The sequence below is a fragment of the Perca flavescens genome, chromosome 21 (assembly GCF_004354835.1).
Source record: "Perca flavescens isolate YP-PL-M2 chromosome 21, PFLA_1.0, whole genome shotgun sequence".
In the NCBI taxonomy this organism is placed as follows: domain Eukaryota; kingdom Metazoa; phylum Chordata; class Actinopteri; order Perciformes; family Percidae; genus Perca; species Perca flavescens.
The window spans coordinates 25,481,569-25,507,915 of record NC_041351.1 but is presented as its reverse complement, the minus strand read 5'-3'; the positions used below and the strand labels follow the sequence as shown (position 1 = coordinate 25,507,915).

Here is a 26,347-nt window from a genome sequence, read left to right as displayed (position 1 = left end):
GCGTGACATGCTTTGTTGTCACAGCTATTGCCCTTAATGAACTGGCACCAATGTGTCAAACTGCAATATTGCCATGGGTACTGAAAATGCATTCTTGTCGATCCTTATTGAAATGATTCTTTGTTGAGAGGAAACTGAACTTTGTCCTTTAACACACTTCTCAAACACATCAGCTGTGTTTTGGTTTCTTACATTTTTTTAAATAACACAACTTGTCTGACACTAAAGGCTTTGAGGAATAACTCTGCCATAGATTTCTGTTGCAAGTTGTGCTTGCTCTCAGTGTAAAGCAAAAGATTGAACAGATACACGGAGGGCATAGAGTACATGGATAACAGCATCTGGCATCATACAGACACATTACACAGCAGATCCCAGTGTTATAGCATTAGGCAGGCAGACCATTACAGAGTAGTGATGTCAACAAAGGACATGTTTCATCAGCTGAGTTTACAACGACGATGCATTGCAGTGATCCTGACAATTCAAGTTTGTTCAAGTATTCTACAGAAAAATGGGTCTGACAGCAACTGGCTGAAGTCTCAAAAAGTAGCTCACAGCAGTCACAACAAAACAGACTTTTAAATTACAGCAATAAGTGAACAGCTACAGTATGAAACTCTGTCCATGTTGAGTGCCCTAAATATTAAATAGTTTACTTTACTAATTTTTAACCAATTTTCAAATGTGAGTTGTCGATCTGTTGATACATAAAATGCATTGTCATTCTTGATTATATTTTGACAATATATTCTTAACACAATGTCCACCTACTAGGTTTTTCCAGAGCTTTGCTGAGTGGTCATCACGTGACCTAAGCATTTCAATTCTGTCACTAAGTGTTCTTGGAGGGTGATTCTAACCCCTTTTATCTGTAACAACCAGGAGAATCACAGGGGACTCCCTTACCTGTCAGAACATCTAGGTAGACTGTTTTTTTAAGTCACAAGGAGTCAGCACTTAGCCTGCCACTTAATATCTCTGCTGGTACACCCTAAAGACAGGACATCCCTTGTTAAAGTAGATCACATGATGACAACCAAGCAAACCCCATCTGGTTACAAAGGCTGTGAGATTTGGTTGAAGGCTCAAGAAAAAGCCAGTAAGTGGATCTTAACTGGTGTTTTTTTATCAACGTATTTGTAATCATTAGGAAATGGAAAGTGGAATAGTCCTGAATGGTGAAAACTGAATGATTGTAAAAAATGGTGCTGAGTAAAGGTAAGCAAACTGGAATAAAATTTCTTTGTTCTAAAATGTATTGTGGGTCTGAGTTGACAGCAGTAAATAACACCTTATTTTATCCAGAAAAGCTGGTAATTGTTGACAGTAAAGTGAGACATTTTCATGCCCGAAGGGATAGTTGCATTTTAAACTAGAGGGTAACTTTTTAACTGATCAAACATAATGTACAGCCTCTGATCAAAATGTTGCATTAGAACAATTCAGACAAACCCAGTTCTTGCTCATGAATTGTATCCATTACATCAAACTGTGATTTTCATTATATATAACAGCCCTCTTTTCTTACCCTACTTTGTTCATCCTCCCTCACTTTCTGTGTGGCTACTATTTCTCTGTGTCACACATCATCCTCAGTCCTTTTTATATCCTTTTGGTGCACAGTTTCTTTTTTCTCAACACTAGTCTTTTTCTTCATCATAATGTGTCTTCTCCCCCATTCTCCCCCATCTCCTTAACCATAATCACCTCTTCCACTGCTTTCAAGGCATTGTCATTTCCATTCACTTTTTCCTTTGGGTCCTCTTCACCTTCATGATCTTCCTCGCTTTCCTTCCCAAAGTTCAGCCCCTCCTTCTCTGCATCAGTCACAGCCATTTCTATATTAACCTCTGGATCTTCCTTTTTCTTGCTAATGCAAAAGAAGTTACCTATGGCGATGACAAAGGCGGACAGTGTGACCTCACAGCCTGCCAACAGGAAGACGTACATGTACTGATGGGTGGCATCCAAGAGGCGACCTGGTGGAGAATACAAGAATATTAGCATGACTGTTACTGGTTTTCATCAAGCTGAACTCAATTAAGTGAAACACTTTTACTTGACCAGATACTACAAGGAGAATATTGAAAAGACTGAGAAGCAACGTCAGTAGTTTCAAAACTACATTGTTTTCTGGACTAGAACCTTTCTACTGTAACCACTGCATCCCCAGTTTAAATTTAGCTGGGGAACTTTGTTGCATCTACATATATCTCCATTTTTTGTCATCTCTCAATTATCACTATATAGTCATTAAATGGACAAAAAATAAAAAATCTTCTGGCAAAATGCAACAAGGTGTGGATGCTCTGGCACATTAAGTCTAGATGAGAATGAGTTTAAAGCTCCTTTTGTTCAAAATTGCCAAAAACTGAAAATGATGAGTCTTACTGTAAGCATAACACGGTCACAAACATTCACATGCATTCCTTCCATGCTCTGACCTGCTCCAGGAGGTCCCACTAGTACAGCAAAGGCTTCCATCAGCAACACCAGGCCTATGGCACTGGAGAACTTCTCTGTCCCTACAATAGACATGAGGACCTCGAACTGTAGCGCTCCCACCATGCCATACGAGATACCAAAGAAGATACAGAAGACCACCAGACCTCCATAGTTAGTTGCCTGCAAGTAGAGAAACCAGAGATTTCTGAATATGACAACTGGTTTATGGAGAAAATACAGGTGATAAAATAAGCCTTGTTGAACAGGAGAGACTAAAGGTACCAACATACAGTAACCTAGCCTAACTATACAATCAGTCTAATCTACAGTATTCATTTTTTTATGTTAATGAACTGACATCTATGGAACTTTTTTACCAGCCTGATTGTTATATACTGTACATAAGATGACAGAATCTCTTCATTTTTAATTCCATGTTGTTTCTCCTTTCCAATATTTTCCCCATTAAGAGCTGGACATTGGACATCTTTATCAGACTACAACGAGGACCACAATGGAAATAAGTTTGTAACTTTCTTGTGTTATCCTCGACAGTTCTGTTAAATGTGCAATTTCACTGTGATGGCATCTTGTTATGCATTTATTTCTGTTACTGTCTAATAAATCAAATTAAAAAAAAGAGCTAGGTCGGTCAAGTTCTTTGACCTGTAACAGCAACAGATGTGGTTTCTAGCTAATTTGTGCAGTAACTGCATATCATCTATACAGACACGTTCCTCTCAATTCTCCTTGTCATATAGAACTCAATGCATTGTTACCTGTGATCCTATAAGGTCAGTGCAGCCGTTGAAGATCATAGCAAAGCTGAACAGGTAGACAGTTCTGGGCCGTACCCACTTCATGCCTGCTATGAGTCCTGAGGCAGGCCGAGCAAACATATCAACAAATCCCAAGATGGTGAGCAGCAATGAAGACTTTGTGTCTTCATAGCCGAGGCCTTTAGCATAGCTGACCACAAACACAGGGGGCACAAACAAGCCCAGCACCATAATAGATGCTGCAACGGTATAGATGAGAAAACCTCTGTCCTTGAACACGCTGAAATCCAAAAGTTTTTTTTTTGGCTGGGGCTTTTTCTCTTCTGCAGCTGTGGGAGTGCTTTCTTCAAGATACTGCGGCTTCTTAGGGGGCAACAGGGGCCTCATGAGGGCACCACAAGCACAACAGTTGAGCAGAATGCCTCCTAGTATGAGGAACCCTCCCCTCCAGCCATACTGGTACTGGAGAATCTGTCCCAGTGGGGAGAGACAGCACAGTGCCACAGGGCTGCCCGCTGCTGCTAAGCCATTGGCTAAAGGACGTTTCTCACTAAAGTAGCGATTCAGCATTATCAGAGACGGCTGGAAGTTCAACGCCAGACCCAGACCTGAGGAGAGACATACAGGCAATGTTACAGAAATAATAAATTTTTGCAAAACACAATTTGCTATGTAAAGATAAAGTGGACCATGGCATCCTGAGCAGAGAATGAAACCAGACTCCCTATGTGTGTGTTGTAATCTGATCTTCTATGTTCTTTGTTTTTAAGCCAGTCCGGCCGCAACGGTATGTGAGTGCATGTGACTGCCTTATGCATTGGTATTTGGTATCTCTCAGAGTGCTCAGGTTCTTCTCCTGAAGAGCATGTCAGTTTGGATATTTCTTGTGCACCAATGATTTTGCCCAGATGATGGCACTAAAGGAAAGCCCAGGAGTAAAAAATATCCAGATTCGCCTCTGTGGAGCAAGAATATCCATAGCAAATTTGAATGGCCACTTGTCAAGATATGCTGCTGTGGACCACAGTCTTTGATTGTGACTGACAAAATAGTTACAGGGTTGAAAATACAAATGTTGCAAACTACTAGGACTACTATTACTACATTTAGTGTTAGGAACTGGTTGAAATTTAGGTACCTTGTTTATTGATATATTTTGTGAGGACTCATCAATATTGTTGCCGTGTATTAAATGAGCAATAAAAAAGAAGCAGCTAATCTGCATCTGATTTAACATAATGGATATGGATGATGCACGTGTTGTTATTAAATGTTTGTGTTTTCCAATATGTGCACGTATGTTGTGACTCTACCTGTAATAACTCCGATGCAGAGGTAGATGTGTATGATACTGGTGGCAAAGGAGGCCAGAATCATTCCCAGTGAGGCAAAGAGCCCTCCAACCATCATTACTGGTCGGCAGCCAAACCTGTTCACCAACACACTGCACAGAGGTCCTAAAAAAACCCAAATCAATACATAAGTACACAGTATAAATGTGAAGTATGGTATTTAGCATGTTGATGCTAACAGTTCATCACTATCACATGTGTATTATCCTTGTCTACCTGTGCCATACAGCATGGCAAGCAGTATTGATGAGATCCAGGCAGTGTCACTGTAGCCAACATCAAACTCTCGGATCAGCTCCTTGAAGAAGACACTGACAGCCTTAGGGAAAGCGTAGGAAAAGCCAGTAATGACGAAGCAGCCGGCCAACACTGCCCAACCCCAGCCACCATCTGGGGCCTTCACCCCAGGAGGTCCATCGTCAACCACTGCTCCTCCCATGATGCTCTCTAACTGCTATGTTGAGATCGGTGGCTGTAAACAAGTGGTAAAAACACACATGTATCCTTTTACTTGTTCTCATATAATTTCATATCATATCATATGGCTGTCAAATGTCCTGAAACATTACAAAAACTTAAGTTATTTTTTATTTTTATATATTTATTGTTTATTTATCAGGGACAGTACCTATAACATTATCGCAACCAAATGTAAGAGATGAAAGGTATTTTAGGACGTAAAGAATCTCAGAGTTATCTCTGATCAGGAAACATCCTTTAACGCCCACATAAAACAAACATAAAACATCCTGTCTCAAAACGATGAGGAATATATGGGAGATTCACACTACTCCCAATAGATCACCGTCCATTGTGCAGCAGCAACATAAACCAGAAGGAATCTGTAGTGCAGGGACAAGGGTGAGAGGTACCGCTATGCAAACATAAAGCACATGCTCATATAGAGACACAGAGACACAGAGATTAGTATGGCACCTTCTTTGAATTCCCATTGTCCAAACAACATCACCGAGACCTTCCATGACCCCAGTGTGACCCATGCAGCACTTTGTCAGGAGTGACAAGTATCAACACCCATACTAAAATAAGACCCTTGAATTCCGCCTGCTTACACACACACACACACACACACACACACACACACACACACACACACACACACACACACACACACACACACACACACACACGGTCAGTAAAAATAGAAGAGTGTCTTACATATATCTATAATGAATGCAACACTATGCCAAGAGATTAAACTCTTTACTACTAAACTATATTTATTTCTCTGTAGTTGTTGTATTTAAATCCTCTTGAAGATGCCAAAGTGATCTTGCTGTATATACCTACCTTTGTGTAACCAATCAGTAGGTATCGCAACTGAAGCAACAAGGACACAACAAGAACACAACAAAGAACTCTTGAAAACTTTACCATTACAAACACAGCAAACTGTTTTTACTGAAACAAACAACAAAGCCAGAGATACCACTATCATGAACCCAAGGGAGAAAATATTATTTTGTAAAGATCCAAATTTCTCCTAAACAGCAAGAAGTACAGAGCTGTTTACATTGTCAAATAGCAATTTTAGCTGCTTTAAGAAAAAGACTTAAAGTAGCTATAATAAATATTTGTAGAACTAGAAAAGTGCACTCAGGAGAGTGCAGATTTGTGATTTAGTGGAAAATAACATCGGGTATGGAGATGCCAGAGACCAAACATGTTTTGCTGCTGTAAAGTTGGGCATTTTAACATTGAGGTCTATAAGGATTGACTCGCTTTTTTTAAATACACAAAGCATAGTTAATTTTAAAGCACAGCACACAGGTACTGTAGTATCAGAAAAACACACTTCTACTCTACATTATAGTATAATAACATTATAGGCCTACTTTAAGTACAAGCCTTTTTGATGCTTAAATTGTGATAGAACTTAACTATAAATAAATTTGTATTAATACCATTATAATAGCACAATTTAAAAGTATGCCAAATACAGACAGGAAGTGCATTTGAAATAAATTTGAAATATAATAGAGGCATGCTAGAATAACAGTAATGAGTATGATAAAAGTGTGTCCCAAATACACTTCAACACTAATACCAAATGAACTCTAATGCTTTTTTAAAGTATATATTCAACACACTGGCGATATAATATTGTACATCAAGTGTATTTTAAATGCTCATAAATCATGATTTTCACTGGTATATTTCAGTAGGCTACACTTAAAGTTTGTGAAGGGTTGTGCCAATTTAGCATAACCACCACCACTTAAGTAAAGGCTACCCCCAAGGAGAAGCACAAAGTAGCCTACAGTAACAAACTAGTAGGACTTTCTTTACAAAGTATAAATGAAGTAGGCTATTAGGCTTATAGCTTTTAGTAAGGGTAAAATTAAATCTAACAGTCGATCTCTCTATCTCTCTCCGCAATTAATTAACATATGCTACATGATGCGTTATTATAGAACCTAAGTAACTGCTTGGCAAGTCCCGCCCTACGAAGCAGCTCTATGGCTCGATAGGTCGGGATTAGGCATTGACCTCGAGTGGTTAAATTTAGGATAGCCTGTTGGTCAGGGGATAGGACCTGAACAAATCGGATTACAGTATTACCTTGCGTAAGCGTGGACGCCTGGCCAATAGTAGTGTGTGAATGCTATTGAAGGGCGGGTCTTGCCTAGACAACATCGGCAGTATTGACGGCAAAATAGGCAATAGAATATTTCGTTCTGTATTGACAGGTGCAATATTTGAAAATCGATAATTATTTATTATTTTTAAAATTACATTTATCTGCATTTATATCAAAACCTAGAGACCTTCAAACATCAAATGTCATTTATGAAATGTATTTGTGTCAAAATGACATATAAACATCTTTTCCTATTATATTTTGAATGGAAACGCTTCCAACACGCTTGCGTGTTGCGTGAAAAATAGGCGTCGGTCCTATTTCTAGCATGCACGCGTTTTCGCCGCGCCTGAGACGTGCGTGTCACGCAGGCAGTGTGCAAGCTCTAATTGGGAGCCGAAATAAAAACGGACAAGCCACGCATCCAGTATGTGCCGGCCTGAGACTTGAGTGAAACGCGTATAAAAAGCTTGTGGTCGAGACACCGGGGCATACTGTACAACTGTCGTGGGTAAATAATTAGCTATAGATGTAAAAAGTGTTGTAATTAGTTTGCTACCAGATGCGCTATAGTCGCCTTCCACAGCATAGGCGTTTCTGTTTCACCGAGACTACTGTAGGCTACCAGTTAAACCGTCAAGGCAAACAGTAGAATAGGCATATGTCTACTATTAACTTCTTTAATTAAAAGGCCCATCCAAAAGTGACTTGATGAGCGGACTCATCCGTTTTACTTAAGATTTAGTAAGACTGAGAAGTGATGATGTCAGCCTCAGGTATGCAGCCGAGCGCACGTAGGCAGTCCGGGTACTTCTGCATCACATTCTGACTGTATCACCCAGGAAACGACGATTTAAACGCTCTCTGTAGGAAATAACTTCCGGATCTACGCTAACTTTTCTTTTTGGACTTTCTGGTCGCAGTTTGTCTTGTTAGTTGGTTAGATGGATGACAAAAGACTATTTCAGGATACTGTGTCGGTATTATTTTGCATTTATAGCCTAGCCTTTCTATCTCTCACAGAGCAGTTTCTGAAACGTGCACATACTGAGCGTATAGCCTACAAAATATATGTCAATTTTATTAAGCAACCATCACTCTGGTTGAGTAGCCTACAAGTCATAGATTTAGACTGAGTCAGCTTCCTTTTGGGGTGTTGTGTAGTGGATGAGGCTGCTCATTCTATTAACATGCGACAGACAAATGTGGATCACGGTGCGTACGGACAGACCCCGGTAGCCTACGTGAGGATGGAAGCGTAGTGATATTTCTGAACTGTGCATCCCCGGGCCAGATGCCTGATCTGAAAAGTTTTAGTTTGAATGACTATCAGGCGACATGAACAATAATAACATGTTATAACAACTTACACAGTCCAGAGGCTAAGCATATCTAACACAATTATAATAGGTAATGCAAATACTAATCGTTATAACGATTAGTATTTGCATTACCTATTATAAAAGGAGGATATATCCTCTTTTACTCGCCTGACATTCAGCCTTTATGTCCAGATCTGTTACTCTGGCGTTTCGCCACAGAGTATCGCATAACACAGGGAATATATACAACACGAACATAAACCATTGATTAAAAAACAAAAAACTTATCACACGATACCTGCTGATGCTGTCTCCCACCTTCAGAAGCGCTTCTACATTAACTGCGTGAGCGCGTTTCCGTCACTGGCTTTATCATACGGCGGCGTGCGGGAACTATTGTCTATCCTTGTAGCTGGGGAACAATTTGACAGACGTACCGTTGCCAAGGAAACTGTTTCCTTCACAAAGGAAAAGTTTTAGTTGACTAATTTGTCTCGTTAAATTATATTATTAGCTAACGTTAAATAGTCTTGTGTTTGAATGCTACATAGTGTTGACTGTGAAGTAGGCATTTGAAGACCTATGAGCCCATCATTTTGTAGATACCCGCTGAGTGCTACAAAAGCTAACGTTAAAGCTACTGTATTGTGGTAAGTTAAACATACTAAGTGTGTGTGTGTGTGTGTGTGTGTGTGTGTGTGTGTGTGTATGTGCGTTATTTGCACCTGTTATTTTGTGTAAACCAAACATTTTACCTAGAACTCGGATGCTTCGTTCTTTGCCAGATGACTTGCTAACATGATCACAACTTTACTGACCGAGACCTCAGACAATCCATTTTAATTTACTCAGAAAGGGTCACATCCTCCTGTTATTTGCTAATTGTTATTATGAGATTGAACCACAAACGTGTTTTGTGTGATCTTTTTTCATTCACTACTTAACTCACATTTAATATCCATTTTTATGGCAAATTGTTTAAATGGCATGATGTTTAAATGTCTGATCTGGAATGAGGGACTGCTTGATCACAAATATAGATTATAAATCATGTATATAAATTAAAACCGTTAAACCAATCCACTAACTTCATCATGATGTGACAAGTGTAAAAGTTTAGGTCCAAAATGTGATTTTTGGCTTCAAGTATTGTGTTTTTTTAAGGTACAAAGAGTTTTTAAAAACAACCACCCACAAGCTTTGATGCTTGGCGTGGTATAGGCACCGCCTTTTTAATGCCCGACGTGAAAGGGCCCATGAGGCTCCGGAAAAAGAAAGACAGAACAAAAAAATCATGCTTGACTTTGTGGTACTCCCGACTGTTGTGTGGGTGTGGGGAGCCCCGTCTTTATTGTCCAATGAATGAGTTGCTGATCTATGGTGGCAGTTTCGTCTTTTAAGTGGAAATTTGAAATAAATATGAAAGTGGAGTTAAAAAACGCAAAAATCAAAGAGCAATGGGAGTCACATCTATAGCAAAAATCAGAGCTAACTATATATTTCGAAGCTGCAAGCCCCGAGGTTGAGACAACCGAAAACCCTCCAGCAGCATTACCATTTGCTTCCACAGGTTATCTATCACAGTCAAACTACCAGATTTCATTTGCGTTCCTCTGGACTGCAGTGTTGGGGGGTATACAAAGGAAAACACTTTTTTTAGGTTGTTGGTTTGGGGCAGAAGGAGAGAGTGGTACTTTTTGTGTTTTTTGCAATTGGTTGCTTGTAAAGTTTAAGAAATGCACTTACTCTACTGCACTTATATTTATCGCTCTTGGAAGAGGCATATGCTAAATGCTCAGTCTTATTGCCATCTGAAAGACTGTAAATTTCGATGTAGTTTTGCGGGTTGCCATTTTTTTAATCTGGGTTAAGTGAATACAAAAGATATCGGGTCACTATTGGCGGTACATTCCAATCAATGGTCTGCATTGTTTTAACTTCATATTTTAGTATTGGCTCAATTAGCTCAACCGAGGTGGTAATCAAAGTTCCAAGTACTATCCATAACATTTGTTAATGGAAACGTGAATGTGTAACAAACTGAACTGAAATGCGTCATAAATGCCTCAAATGTGATTATCAGTTTGTATAGAATCAAATTACAAATTACTGGTATTTTAACATTTTCTCATACTAGTATTTTGTATTTTGATACATCTGATGATCAAGTATCAAGTATTGTAACAAGATACCTCTGATGTAGGTGGCTTGTAGTAGTAGTGGTAGTAGTAATCTATATCCTTGACGTTCCACTTCCAGGATTGTCCCGGTGCCGCAGGAAATTCCGCCGGATGCATGAATTTTCCATTTCCTACTGCTTTCTTTGTGTTGGAATTTTAAATTCAGTGAATTTATGAGGACTATTTTTGACAGCTCCTCAGATCTCTGCAGGGTAAATTGAGAGAGCTAGCTAGACTATCCGTCCAATCTGAGTTTTCTCTTGCACGACTATTTTGCAGCGGCTGTGTGCAGAGCTTAGTGCCGCCCATGACGATTCTGAGTGGTTTAAAGAAATGCCATTAAACCAGAGCATGTTTTCCTCTTATCCCCGAATGCTATGTGAAGTAGCCAGACCCTCCTCCACGGACATAAGTATTAACTATTAAATATCATAGCCATCCTGACGTGAGCGGATAACAAGTACATTGTGGTGTCCCAGAACAGTCCATCTGAACCTGAACCTGATTGCACAGTGCAGTATATAAACTATAGCACATCAAAGGAACAAAGAACTTGTTAATTTCAAAAGAAAAGCATGTATTTTGCGATCCTTCCCTCCCTAGTGGTAGGAAAATACCCAGCAACTGGTTTTCCACTTTTACTAGAATTGTCAAACATTGAGCGCATATGTAAACAACTTCCTCTGTCGGTTTCGTTAACCTATCAATTTACATCAAGTCATTAGACTGTCAGAGAGTGTGGCCCAGAGTTAGCACGTTTTCGAATCGTACATGGAAATCTAAAGGTAACCGAGATCTTCATCATTATAACTTAAATTACGATAAGGCACATTGTTAACTGAGATCTTGATTTGTATTATATAACTAATAGCAAGATCTTTGTAAAGCTCAACTCAAGCTGGAAAGTATAGTGTTGCTGTAATTCTAATAACTAAAATGATTAGTGCTGTCAATTAAATGCGTTATTAACAGCGTTAATGCCCATTTTAATGGCGTCAATTTTTTTATTGCCAGATTAACATTGTTTTTGGCCTAGCAAACTTTGTAGTTTTTTTTCACATGCTGTTGCAACAACTAGTAACATTAGAACAACTACAACACCATGCCGGATCTAGCTAGACTGGAAACAAAACAACAGGCACACACTTGTTTAGGCTTGCAAGCCGGCCAAAGAGTAGTAGGCTAACGTTACATTTTGAGTGGATGGCCAGTGCAAGACGCCGAAATGGATGCCAATAAGATTCTGAATGGAAAGTTTACTCTTAAAAAGTTGCCAAATGGTTCCATTGACAAGACCAAAGTGATCTGTGTGTTTTGTCATTGTGAACTGAGTTATAATTGCAGCACATCCAGTCTGAAATACCACTTGATGGCCAAGCACACAGCTGATGCAAATTCTCCGCCCCCTCGTCAAAGCCAGGCGACAAAAGCACAAAGCAAGCCAATCCACTTTTCCATGTTGATTAGAGCATTAAAATGAGAAAAAATAATGGGACAAAAAGAAATCAAGGGACATTTAGAATAGATAAAAATGTGCGATTAATTGCGAGTTAACTATGACATTAATGCGATTAAATATTGTAATCGTTTGACAACACAAAAATTATACCTCTGTGTAACCAGGTGCCTCTTCCCAAACGTGATATACCCACACAATCTTCATTTGATTGTATAATGTTCATTATTCATCTGAACAACACTAGTCTCTTCAATCCCTCTGATTTTATCACTGCAGATCCTGCAGAACTCTGTGAGCCTCTCTTTTAAGTCTGATTTGTGAGAAATTCTTTATTAGGAATAACCCCTTGAGATGTAGCATCTCGTTTTCAAGGGGGTCCTATGGTTCTGTGGAGGCTCCACAAAGAGCTTTTGCCATAGCCTACGTAAGTTTATACTTATGCGTTGATGTGTGCACACGTCGATCTCTTTAAGAGAATAGCAGGGCCGGCATGTGTGTGTTCCTGGGGAGTGTATGGTAGAGCGAGTACTGACTCTAGAGGCATCGTGAGAGAAACAAAAGCTGTGTTTCATTAGTGTTTCAACATGCCCTCCTTCAGTCCCCTAACGTAACAGCACCCGTCGCACGTAGGCAAAGTGGGGGATTGAAATGGAACCACTTTCAGCCAAAACTATAAGGATCGACCGCCACTGACAGCTACTGCTGTGTTATCTTATTTCCATTAATTATGGCATTCAATCCCCGTTTTTTTTGTTCATTCTATCTGTTTTTTCTTATTATACAGTAGGCCTATTTCTTGTATGAAAGGCGCTATACAAATATTTATAAAAAGTATTATTACTGCTTTTTGCACATACACACCTGCAGACTCATTTCAATGAGGCTTGGTAATCAGCTGCATGAGTTTCTGATTTAGAGAGTGTTTGGTCTGCATCATGATTTGTCATGTTAATGCTTAGGCTATAGCCAGCAAAAACTGAATTTCTTCCATGCATTTACAGATAATGTTGGAAAGAAATCACACAGACAATATGAAGTTTATATTATATATATGTATATATATGTATATATGTATATATATGTATGTGTGTGTATGTATATATATATATATATATATATATATATATATATATATATATATATATATATATATATATATATATATATATATATATATATATATATATGTGTGTGTGTGTGTATAACATATGTTATAATAGCCTTCATGTTTCAGTAAAATATCAAGCTAACAATGAGGAAACTAATAGTTCTTTCACCAAATGCATAACTGCAATGCATTTTGGGTGATATCCACCTCTAAGGTGACCATCTCTGCTCACATTGCTCCCTGAGCTCTCTGAGGGTCGATCTCACCAAGTTCACTTCAGTTTTTCAAACAAATGGAACAACACTTTTGATGGCGGTGGGGATTCCCCGAGGGCAAAGTGAACAAGGACATGTTGAAACCACTAATGAAAGGTAGATGTGCATCGTCGTGACGTGTAGTTACATTTTTTGAGAGGTGCACGCCAGGCTACGGCAGATATTTTCCGTGTCTCTACGTGCCTACGTACATACCAACGGCGTTGATTTAATGCAGAAGCATGAATTAGCCTTTACACTTTGGGTTGTGCTGTCAGATGTGTTGACACGTTTCCATGGCAAGTATCCAAATGTAAGTACTTGTACTTGATCTTAAAAAAAGTGGTCTTGATGCATCCCTAATTAGAATGAGTACTATGTGTTGCAATGCATGATGACCTATATTGTTGATGCTATGTGTATTCCAGTTCTACCATGCTGTCAGATGGGGACAGTGGACTTGGAGACCTTGAGACCCAGCTGGCTGCAAGAGTTCATAAACTGGAGGGTTCCCTTAAAAAGGCTCAGGAGGAGTACTCCTCCCTCAGGTACCTTGTCTACGTCCACCTCACATCAGGATAACAGTAAATGTGAAATTCCACTTTGCACTTCAGCTTTTAGCTGGAAATATTTTACTTTAGAATACTTTAGAAATGTAGGATTTGCCAATGGACCCCATTCTCTGACTTTCACAAGACACAAGGAAATACATGTAGCTGTTTGGTTTGTTGTCAGGTTGCAGCACAATTATTTTTACTTTCACTTATTTGTTGATTGTTGATTATTTCAGTTATTTGTGCATCTTTTAAATTGTGATACATCAAAAAATGTTGTCTATCACAATTTTCCAGAGCCTCAGGGAACATCTTCAAATTCAGTTTTTTTTATTTGACCATTCATTTGACCAACTCCCATTGAGAAGTGACTGCCTATTGTCCTACACCTGGAGACACAGAATGGGAGCGGAGAAATGTATTTAAACCCGTCTTTATTTGTCATTTGAGATACTCTTGATGAAGGTCCGGAGGGACCGAAACGTTAGTTTTTCTAAATAAAAGGTGATGCTATAGCAAGAGCAGAGTGCAGGTTTTTTCCATTGTTTCGTAGGCATTTTTATAATAAAGGCATAAAATAATTAAGAGTAATCGATTATCAAATGCATTTTCTGCCATTTAACCAACCCATTAGGCGTTGAAGTCCTAGTTTGCTGTCAAACATGGCCTAAGCCATGTTCAGGCTTCTGATTAATTATGTATGTATGTTGTGTCCACCATATGTCTGTGGAATGAGTCTTTGGGTGGATCGTGTTTGTTTCTTGAATTTGTCTAAAGCACACTGAGTTTAATTGCAATTGCATGTTAACAAATACAATTTCCTCACCTGCTTAAGTGTGAAAAATTTGATTAATCAAGTCTCCAGTAAACTGTTGTTGTAAATTTTTTTGTTCAGTATGTTTATTAAGTGTTTTACAAGTAGTATAATACAAAGGGACAAAGATTAGAAGTAAAAAGAATATGCCAAAATGAAAAGGAAAGGGGAAAGAAAAAGAGGAAGTATTACTCAAGACAATGAAATGTACTGTTGCATCACTGGTACTCTAAATTAAAACAGAATTTATCAAAGAAGAGGCGAGTGGTCTATTGTGAATCTCACAACTGTTCAAGGTCTCTGTCAAATTGAGCAAGATGGTGTAAGAATGGCTGCCAAATCTTGTAGATTTTTTTAAGATTGTCCATCATGCGATATTGGATTTTCTCCATATGTAACAGACAGAGGTAATTTCTGTTAGCCACGTCTTGAAGAGTGGCACTGCTTCTGACTTCCAAAGCCTTAAAATCGGTCTCTTTGCAATTAACATTCCATACATAATGGTGTGCTGACTATGAGTCAATAGAGACAGGGAGTAGCCAAATAGTGCCACCTCTGGCTCAGGCATGAACACACAGTTGTACATTTCAGAAAAATATCGGAATACTCCACACCAGAGGACATAAAATTTTGGACATGTCCAGAAGAGGTGGGTTAAGGAACTGTCAGCTGACTTACATCGATCACACAAAGGGGAAACAGTAGGATATATTCTATGTAGTTTAGTTTTTGAATAATGAAGTCTAAGCATGACCTTAAACTGGATTAAGTGATGTCTGACATTAATAGAACAATATTGGATTCTACTGAGGCTCTCCTCCCGAACAATATCATGAATCTGGAGACTAGGGCTGGGCGGTATGGAGAATATCAGATATCACGATATTTTTGACCAAATACTTCCATATCGAAATTGCGGCAATATTCTAGGGTTGACAATTGGTGCTTTAACAGCTAGTACAGTCTGGTAGGTTCAGAAAAGTACATCACTTTACTGTAATGCAGCCTTTAAAACCAGTAAAAGACAACACTTATGTCATATCATGATATTACGATATCCAAAATCTAAGACGATATCTAGTCTCATATCACGATATCGATATAATATCGATATATTGCCCAGCCCTACTGGAGACCCAATTCCTCTTCCTAAACTTTCTTCAAAGAGTGGGTGGCATAGTTCACCTGTTCAGAAAATACCTTGACAAAATCTGAGATCAAGTGTTTTGAATCCAGCGGGCCAAGCAAAAGACTATAAACCCTGCTTTCCTCAGGGAGGGATTCAAAATTAGGAAGGTTTTGGTGGACATAGTTCCTAACTTGTAGGTATCTAAAAAGTGTGTTGATGGGACAGAAAACTTTTAAAATCTTTTAAAACTACTATGCCTTTTAACCTCCAACTATAAAAAGGGGCTTCTAAGAGTGAACGGGGAAATTCATGTTTATGACACACTGGAGCGTAGATAAAGGTTCTAGGCAACTTGCAGCACTTCTTAATTTGCTGCTACACAATTAAAAACTATTTGGTTATTCACTAACATTTGAACTCTTAAAGGGGTTAAGCCAAGGAACAAAACCTATTTCCTCACCTACCTGTAATGCATGCAGATAGCTTTGGTTTATTTGCACCGGTTTTGTAATATGTGTCAAAGATATCTGCTTCCAACCCAACACAATGGAGGTCTGTGGATTATCAAGAGTAACCAGGACATTGTATCTGGAAAGACACACTGCTATTTTATGGTACTGAAATGTTTAAACGTCATTATTTGAATGCCGTCAGACCCAAACACTAAATTCTAACCACCTTCATTGTATTGGGGTGGAGGCAGAAATCTAAGAAATTTCACATATACAAACTTAATATCTGAATAGAAAGATACCTACCACATATAAAATAAGTCAAAGGTAAATAAGTGACATAACATGTTTCTTTAAATTTGAGTTAACCAACCCTTTTGAGTTAATCGGCTAGAATTAGAATCAGCTCTATTGGTATGTTTAAACATACAAGGAATTTACATTTACAAAAACAATTTAGAAAGGTGCTCAAGAAGACGGGAGGGATGGCGCAGTGGAGTTTGACACATGCAGTTTGACACATGCCTTTGGTGCAGGAGACCAGGGTTCAAATCCCACTGTGAAACATCAACCAATGTGTCCCTGAACAAGACACTTAACCCCTAGTCTCTCCAGAGGCTTGCGACTTCTGACATATATAGCAATTGTAAGTTGCTTTGGATAAAAGCGTCAGCTAAATGACATATAATGTAATGTGTTGTGATAAATATATTATCCCAGTGTGGTGTCTCTCTCTAAACACATATTTAAGGCTGTTTGACTCCCTGTGATAGATAGATAGATAGATAGATAGATAGATAGATAGATAGATTTTTATTTATCCCAAAACATTGGAAATAACGGTGTTGCAGCAGCAAAATATCAGGCACGCACCACACATACAGAGTATACATTAAATAATAGGAAACAATATACATGAAATAATAATTGAATACTACACAAGCGATATTTAAAATATATACAATTTGGAAATAAAATGTAAAACTGTTTCAATAGATATAGGTAAACTTAATGTGCAAGTTGGGGAGCAAAAATGTACAACTGTTTCACTAGTAATAATAGGATGTAGATAAACCTATTGTGCAAGGTTGTACAAGGTACATTCAGTGCAGGTGTGATGTATATTAGTCTTATCTCACACTCAATGATGAAGTGTTAAAAAGTTTAATTGCCTGTGGTAGGAATGATTTCCTGTAGTGGTCCGTGCAACATCGAAGCTGTCGGAGCCTCTTAAAGAAGGTGCTCCTCTGTTGGACCAGTGTGGGGTGGAGAGTGTGGTCGGGGTTATCCATAATAGATAACAGTTTGTTCAGATGTACATGGAGAATAACACAGATGTTCGTACAGATGAACCTGTTCTTCCCAGCCGACCGTGTTGAACTGAAAGAGCAGTGCGTGCAGTGGGCGCTTAGTTTTTTTATTTCTTTTTATATCCTTATTTTTGTATTGATTTTAAACAACCAACAGTCTTTCAACATATGTTTTTAAATACATCAAAAAGATATGCTTCTTGCCAACCTCCCAACAACCCACTCACAAACTTGAGCCATCTGTTAATAGAAAAAACAATAGTAATAGTATGTATATAAGCCTTTCAATCGCTATACATGAGGATAGTTCATTAATCCATAGGGTTATAGATGGACAACAAACACCTTTCCACTGTCTAGCAATAAGACGTTTTGCGTGTAGCAAGCAGAGGTTGACCAGTTTGTTTTCATATGTTCTAAAGGATAATGCCTCCGGGATGAGGCCAAGGATACAGATATCTAGGCGTACAGGAATTTCTTTCTGAATGATGTGGGAAATAAGCTCCATTATGCCATTCCAAAAATTTTTAATATGTTTACATGTACAGATACAATGAAACAAAGTTTCTCGGTCATACATTTTATACAAGTGTCCAGAATGTTAGGGTTAAATTTATGGAGTTTTTCAGGAGTTATATATGTTTTCATGAGCCAGTTATATTGAATTAACCTCAGTTTGTGCTTGACAACATGCCTTTTCCCATTCTAGCTCTGTAATGACTGTCTGAAAATCTTCCATCCAGGCCATTCTCTTATAGTCTGAGGACTCTCTTGATGACTTAAGCAATTTACTGTATACTTTTGAGATTGTCCCTCAGTTCTTCAATACCATATAAAGCAGGGGGTTGGTATGATTGGTTCTTAGAATGAACAAAAAAACTCTGTATTTGAAAATATTTAAACAAATGATTCCTAGGAATCTCAAAATGATCTTTCAGATATTCAAAAGGCACGAGGGTGTTGTCTTTAAAGAGATCTGAAATCCTCTGTAAACCAAACTGTGCCCAAACCTGGGTTGGAAGTACCTTATGTAAATCTTGCATTACCCCAGATAGGAGAAAAATGTGATATATCCCTTGCCTCTCCAACCATCTCTTGCGACTCATACCAAGCTGTAATTGTGGTTTTAACAAATGGAGTGTTGGAGTATAGGTATCTGTGTCCAAAGATAGCCCTTTCACCTTTTGTTCCTTTATCTGGACCCATGGCAGATTTAAAGGATTAGAAAACCAAAAAGCGAGGATCTAACTTGGGCTGCTCTGAAGTACCATAGTAGATTAGTAGAACTGTAAACCTCCCCTATCATAAGGTAGATATAATAAGGTTAAGCGAAGTCTTGGTCGTCTTTTATTCCAGATGAAGTTTGTGAATGTTTTCCTCATGGTAGAGAAAAAGGCTGGTGGGGGTGAAAGAGGAATTGATTGAAACAAATATAGACATTTTGGGAGAATGTTCATCTTAATGGCATTGATTCTGCCTATTACTGTGAGGGGGAGAGACATCCATCTAGTATCAAAGTATCATTCACATGTGAAACAATGGGGCATAGTTATGGGGACTATGTTTTTTATTTGAGGAGTGAGAATAATCCCCAAATATTAAAACCCAGTTTTAGATACTGTGAAAGGGTGTTGGATTACTGGATTATTTCTTTCTTTTTCATTGAGGAAGAGTATTGAACATTTGGATTGGTTGACCTTATATCCTGAGAATGTTCCAAAATGATTAATCATATTGATCAGAGTAGGAATTTTATTTTTTAGATCTGCAAGGTATAATAATATATCATCTGCAAATAATGAAATATGATGTTCTTGACCTGAAATATCAATTCCCTTTATCCCTGGATGATTATGTATGGCTATTGCCAGGGGTTCAATAGACCTCACGAATAGTAGGGGGGACAGTGGACAACCCTGCCACGTACCACTCGATAGATTAAAGGGTTCTGAAATGAAGTTGTTTGTAACAATTTGAGCTAATGGTTCACAATACAATAATTTTATCTATTGACAAAGTTTAGATCCACAGCCATATCGGCAGAGCATATCAAATAAAAAAGGCCATTCGACTCTGTCGAATGCCTTTTTGGCATCCAGAGACAGTATGCAGTTGTTTTTAGCATCTGTCTTTTTGTGGATGATATTCAAAGCTCGGCGTATATTATGAAAGGCCTGCCTGTTTTTTACAAATCCATTTTGGTCATTATGAATTACTGTTGGTAGATAAACTTCTAGTCTCAAAGCTAGTGATTCTGGCTAGTATTTTAGCATCAGTGTTAATCAAAGAGATCGGTCTATATGATTCACAATTGTGTTGGGGTTTATCTGGCTTTGGTAAGAGTGTAATTAAGGCCTTTCTTAGTGACAGGGGCAGAATTCCAGCTTCTAGAGATTCCTCAAACATTTCTAATAGAAGGCAAATTAATTTACCTTTTGAAAGCTTTATATATCTATGGGGAGACTATCTGGTCCAGCTGTTTTCCCATTTTATCTATAGCCTTCTGTAATTCCTCTATAGACAAAGGTGAATAAAATTTCTGTTTCACTTCATCTGAGAAGGCAGGTATTTGGAGACCATCTAAAAAGCTAGTTTGTTGGACGGTAACTCCAGGAGATTCTGATTTGTATAGTGATTTGAAGAAATGGGTAAAAGCTTCATTGATCTCCTGTGGATCCAACGAGAGAGTCCCTGAGATTTTTCACCCTGCTCATAGAATGTTTGTTTCAGGCAAAATAGGCTGTTTTCCGTTTTAGATAGTGATAGTTTGTTGTGTCATGCTCTAAGGAGGAGTAATTATTTTTGCTGTATGCGTGTCATCTTCATAGGTTTCTTTTTCTAGCTTCTTGATTTCTTCATCAAGTGATCTCAATTTTAAATTAACTTTATTGTTTATAGAGCTTGTATAGCTAATCATCTGTCCTCTAATGTAGGCTTTGAAAGCCTCCCATTTTACAGAAGCACTTGTTTCATTTGAATTTATATTGAAATATACAGTACAGGCCAAAAGTTTGGACACACCTTCTCATTCAATGTGTTTCTTTATTTTCATGACTATTTACATTGTAGATTCTCACTGAAGGCATCAAAACTATGAATGAACACATATGGAATTATGTACTTAACAAAAAAGTGTGAAATAACTGAAAACATGTCTTATATTTTAGATTCTTCAAAGTAGCCACCCTTTGCTTTTTTGATAACTCTGCAAACCCTTGGTGTCCTCTCAATGAGCTTCATGAGGTAGTCACCTGAAATGGTTTTCACTTCACAGGTGTGCTTTGTCAGGATTAATTAGTGACATTTTTTCCCTTATTAATAAAAAAGCAAAGGGTGGCTACTTTAAAGAATCTAAAATATAAGACATGTTTTCAGTTATTTCACACTTTTTTGTTAAGGACATAATTCCATATGTGTTCATTCATAGTTTTGATGCCTTCAGTGAGAATCTACAATGTAAATAGTCATGAAAATAAAAAGGAAACGCATTGAATCAGAAGGTGTGTCCAAACTTTTGGCCTGTACTGTACATCAATGTTAGTACCCACAAATTCTAAGAAGTTTGTATCACGTAACCATTTTGGATGTAACCTCCATCTATAAGGACCGCTAATGATCTTGGTCATGTCATATATAAGTGAAACAGGGCCATGATCACAATAGTCTCATACCTAATGTCATATATTTGTGGGAATAATTGATTTGAAACCAAGAAATAATCTATGCGGGAATATGAGTTTGATGATGGGGTAAAGCATGAGAATTCTGATTTGTTTGGATATTGTCTTCTCCATGGATCACACAAGTCTAATTCCTGCATAAAACTCTGTAATATTTTCCTACTTTGCACATGAGTGTTATCTATACTCTTGAGTCTATCAAGGTTGTATTGAAATCTCCTCCAATCAGGAGTTGGCCCGACATAGGAACTAAAAGTAAAAATAAGTTTAAGTGGGCTATCTGAATTTGGCCCATATGGATTTACAAGATTTATCTTCTTGTCAGTGAGTAGCCCTTGAATAATTAAATACCTGCCTGACATGTCAGATATGACATTCAGTACTTGAAATGGAACAGACTTGTGAATCAATGTTATTACTCTTGCATTGGATGCGTATGATGATGCAAATACCTGTCCAGCCCACCTTGTAATTTCTGTAGTTCACTAGATAGTAAATGTGTTTCTTGTAAGAATACAATAGTTGCTTTGAGTTGTTTTAAGTCTATGCATGACCTGTTTTACTTTAGATAATTTACCTAATTGTGACAAAAGTGACAAAATAACGCCAACATGTTCCTATTTACATGTTCCATCCATCCATCCATCTTCGTCCGCTTATCGGGTGTTGGGTCGCGGGGGGAGCAGCTCCAGCAGGGGACCCCAAACTTCCCTTTCCCGAGCAACATTAACCAGCTCCGACTGGGGGATCCCGAGGCGTTCCCAGGCCAAGTTGGAGATATAATCCCTCCACCTAGTCCTTTGAACATTGTCCACTCGGGTTCAATGCCCCCAGCCTCCACAGGGATGCACGAAAAGCTCCGCCAGAGGTGTGAGTTGAAAGTCTGTCGGACAGGGGCCTCCTCCAGACGTTCCCAATTTACCCGCACTACACGTTTGGGCTTACCAGGTCTGTCCAGAGTCCTCCCCCACCCCCTGACCCAACTCACCACCAGATGGTGATCGGTTGACAGCTCTGCCCCTCTCTTCACCCGAGTGTCCAAAACATACGGCCTCAGATCAGATGAAACGATTATGAAATCGATCATTGACCTTCGGCCTAGGGTGCTCTGGTACCAGGTACACTTATGAGCATCCCTATGTTCGAACATGGTGTTCGTTATACACAATCCATGACTAGCACAGAAGTCCAACAACAAACAACCACTCTGGTTTAGATCAGGGAGGCCGTTCCTCCCAATCACGCCTCTCCAGGTGTCTCCATCATTGCCCACGTGTGCGTTGAAGTCCCCCAGCAGAACAATGGAGTCCCCCACTGGAGCCCCATGCAGGACTCCAGTCAAGGTCTCCAAGAAGGCCGACTACTCCGAACTCTGTTTGGTGCATATGCACAAACAACAGTCAGAGTTTTCCCCCCCACAACCCGCAGGCGTAGGGAGGCGACCCTCTCGTCCACCGGGGTAAACTCCAACACAGCGGCGCTCAGCCGGGGGCTTGTGAGTATCCCCACACCCGCCCGGCGCCTCACACCCTGGGCAGCTCCGGAGAAGAAAAGAGTCCAACCCCTATCCAGGAGTATGGTTCCAGAACCAAGACTGTGCGTAGAGGTAAGCCCCACCAGATCTAACCGGTAGCGCTCCACCTCCCGCACCAGTTCCGGCTCCTTCCCCCACAGAGAGGTGACGTTCCACGTCCCCAGAGCCAGCGTCTGCTGCCTGGGTCTGGTCCGTCGAGGCCCCTGACCTTCACTGCCACCCATGTGGCATCGCACCCGACCCCAGCGGTTCCTCCCACAGGTGGTGGGCCCATGGGCTGGAGAGATGGGAGCCACGTAGCTTGTTCGGGCTGTGCCCGGCCGGGCTCCGTGGCAAACCCGGCCACCAGGCGCTCGCCGACGAGCCCGCCGTCTGGGCCTGGCTCCAGACGGGGGCCCCGGGCTTCCTCCGGGCAGGGTCACTCCATCTCTACCTCGTTTATTCATTGGGCGTTTTGAACCATTCTTTGTCTGGCCCCTCACCTGAGACCACTTTGCCTTGGGAGACCCTACCAGGAGCACAAAGCTCCAGACAACACAGCCCTCAGGTTTACAGAGACACACAAACCTCTCCACCACGATAAGGTGATGTTCACGGAGAATTTACATGTTGTGATTTGTATAGTCACAGCGTGTACAAAAAACAACGTAACATGAGACACAGCCATCTTCTAACAGTAAACAAACCGGGAACTATATTCTCAGACAGGCTTGCTGCGAGCATATCACTCCGCCCAAGTACTATATTCTTCCGCCTGAGAATATAGTTCCCGGTTTGTTTACAGTTAGAAGACGGCTGTGTCTCATGTTACGTTGTTTTTTGTACACGCTGTGACTCTATAAATCACAACATGTAAATAGGAATGTTGGAGTTATTTTGTCACTTATTCGGAGCAGTAGGATTGCTGGAACCATTCACCTGCATGTTCTGTGCTGGCCTAATGCCGCTGGAGCCGTCAGACAGCATTACAGCACGCACAGAGATGAGAAGGATATGTATCGACTTGTCTAACTCTGGGGGTTACGGTGAATAAGCTAAATTCCCAATAAGTTGGCGTGTTCCTTTAAGTGAGAGACCATACCCGTTGTAAAAGCAGACACTAACATAAGTTCAACAAGAAAAAACCTCCCCTGTCTTTTTCTCTTATAGGTAGAATAAATTCAATTAAAATGGTATTACTCCCAAAGTATATATACTATACCTTTTCCAATGTCTCCCCATTTTTCTCCCCAAATCCTTTTTTCAGGCCCTGGACTCTTTAATGATTAATTATATTTGGAATGGTAAACACCCTCGGTTACGGAAATCTTTTCTTCAAAGACCCAAACAAACAGGTGGAATGGCCCTGCCAAATTTCCAATACTATTACTGGGCTGCTAACATCTGCTCTTTAGTGTTTTGGGGGCATTTTCACCTTGACGACTCAGCCCCAGTCTGAGTAACAATGGAGTCCAGTGCTATTAGCCCACTGTCTCTATCTGCCCTCTTAAGCGCCGCACTCCCACTCTCTTCTGCTATCCCCGACAGTAATCCTGTGCTTAAGCATTCCCTTCGACTCTTGACCCAATTTAGGAGGAATTTTGGACTGCAGACTTTTTCACTCCTCAGCCCAATTGCAGCTAATTATTTGTTTGTTCCCTCAACGGTGGACGGTGCATTTAAGATCTGGCATAAAAAAGGCTTAATCTGCATTGGCAATTTATTTATTAATGATCTATTTGCTAGCTTTTCTCAATTGACAAATAACTTTGGTATCGTAAAGACTGATTTTTTTTATAGGCATTAGGCATTAGGCAGATTAGGCATTATATACAGATATATATGTGTTTCTTTCTGTTAACCCCACATTAAAAGGCACAATTTTGGTCTTTTATAACCTTATTTCAAAGTTGCATAGTCCCTCATTAACAGATATAAGAACCATGTGGGAACAGGATCTAGGCTCTGCCTTCACAGATCACATGTGGGATTCAGTCCTGGATTGGATACACTCTACCTCCATGTGCGCCCATCATGCTCTTGTGCAATTTAAAGTAGTACATCGCCTCCACATTTCTAAAACCAAACTAGCTTGTATGTTCCCTGCCGTCGACCCGATCTGTGATCGCTGCAAGAGCGCACCTGCGTCACTCTTTCACATGTTCTGGATCTGTCCCATCCTAACTGATTTCTGGACTTCAGTTTTTCAAACAATTTCTGAAGTACTTCACCATCAGATTGAGCCGAACCCTTTTACTGCCATTTTTGCCATTGCTCCCAATTTGGGTTTGCCTAAGGCAAAGCTGAAGGTATTGGCCTTCTCCTCCTTACTGGCTTGTAGGATTATCTTGCTCAAGTGGAAAGACCCTGCTCCTCCTTCCCACTCACACTGGATTAGAGACATTATGTCCTGTATGAATTTAGAGAAAATACGTTGCACTACCCAGGGATCTGAGGATACATTTTACAGAATATGGCGCCCCTTCTTGACATTTTTTGAGAAACCAACTGCAACAATTTCAGAGTAGCTATCCCCTTCCCCCCTTTTTTATATATATATGTTTTTTTATTTTTATTATTATTATTATTTTAAGGTGTTTATTTTTTTTGTCATTCTGTACCTTCTCAACCTTTTATGTTTTATGTATTCTAATTTAGACTATGTTTTAAACTATCTCTTGTGGTAATCCTTATGTTGGATTCCCATAGGGTACAGATTTGACCATTGGCAAATTATCAAAATATTTTTTATCAATATTACTAAAGTTATGAATATGGTTATTAATAACTGTATCAAATCGAGGCACCACCCTGCAAGTCAGGGACCAATAATCAAACTGTGGTACAGTCTCATTTCTGTGAAAATCCTTTAAAAGGAAATAAAGGAAGGGGTGATTTCGAGCACGGACCCGTTCAGCCAGCAATTATTACAACAAGTACACAAATAATCACAAGCAACTGCTAATTAAGTATAATAAGATTTATTAAAGTCACAATTATCAGTAGCTAATCAATAATCCTTCAATAATAAACTTATATACCTTTTTACAATATCACAACCAAAAACAAAGCAAAAACAAAGCAGCATGGACACCTCTGTGTCTGTGTGTGTGTGAGTGTGTGTGTGAGAGAGAGAGTGAAAGAGGAGGGGCGGTGTCGAAATGTAGTTCTAACACAAAACTACAAAATGGCTACTCCGTTGAGCTGCACATAACTATTTAGCCTCAAGAGGGCGGTAGTGATGCTGGGTGCACGAGGAGGGGCTGCTAGGCAACGCGCACGCTTAGCCCGTGTGGTAGTTACTGTGTTAGCTCTGTACAAACGTAAGCAGACCCCACGTGGTTAAACTAGCAGCGTTAGCTCGGGAGCTACGTGGCTAGCTTGTGTCCGT

At 39.5% G+C, this 26,347-nt stretch overlaps 2 protein-coding genes across 9 annotated transcripts in view; one reads left to right on the top strand and one right to left on the bottom strand.

The window, feature by feature from the left end:
* Nucleotides 1-720: 720 nt before the first annotated feature.
* Nucleotides 721-8,886, bottom strand: slc16a3b (solute carrier family 16 member 3b). The gene is made up of 6 exons (XM_028567303.1): nucleotides 8,802-8,886; nucleotides 4,796-5,051; nucleotides 4,541-4,684; nucleotides 3,228-3,835; nucleotides 2,448-2,628; nucleotides 721-1,982 (listed from the first exon to the last, which is right to left on the bottom strand). Exons 2-6 carry the CDS (start codon nucleotides 5,016-5,018, stop codon nucleotides 1,660-1,662), a joined length of 1,479 nt encoding a protein of 492 aa, XP_028423104.1. The 5' UTR covers nucleotides 5,019-5,051; nucleotides 8,802-8,886; the 3' UTR covers nucleotides 721-1,659.
* The window catches only part of ccdc57 (coiled-coil domain containing 57), an 86,835-nt gene continuing 69,133 nt past the window's right edge, over nucleotides 8,646-26,347 (top strand). For 7 of the 8 annotated variants that reach the window (XM_028567302.1, XM_028567301.1, XM_028567300.1 and 4 more), the window contains exons 1-2: nucleotides 8,646-9,153; nucleotides 13,933-14,052. In XM_028567302.1, the coding sequence (XP_028423103.1) occupies nucleotides 9,086-9,153; nucleotides 13,933-14,052 (188 nt within the window). In that variant the 5' untranslated portion in view covers nucleotides 8,646-9,085. Of the gene's footprint in view, nucleotides 9,154-13,791; nucleotides 13,818-13,932; nucleotides 14,053-26,347 lie in introns of those variants that run through there. The other variant, XM_028567297.1, reaches the window with a different exon arrangement.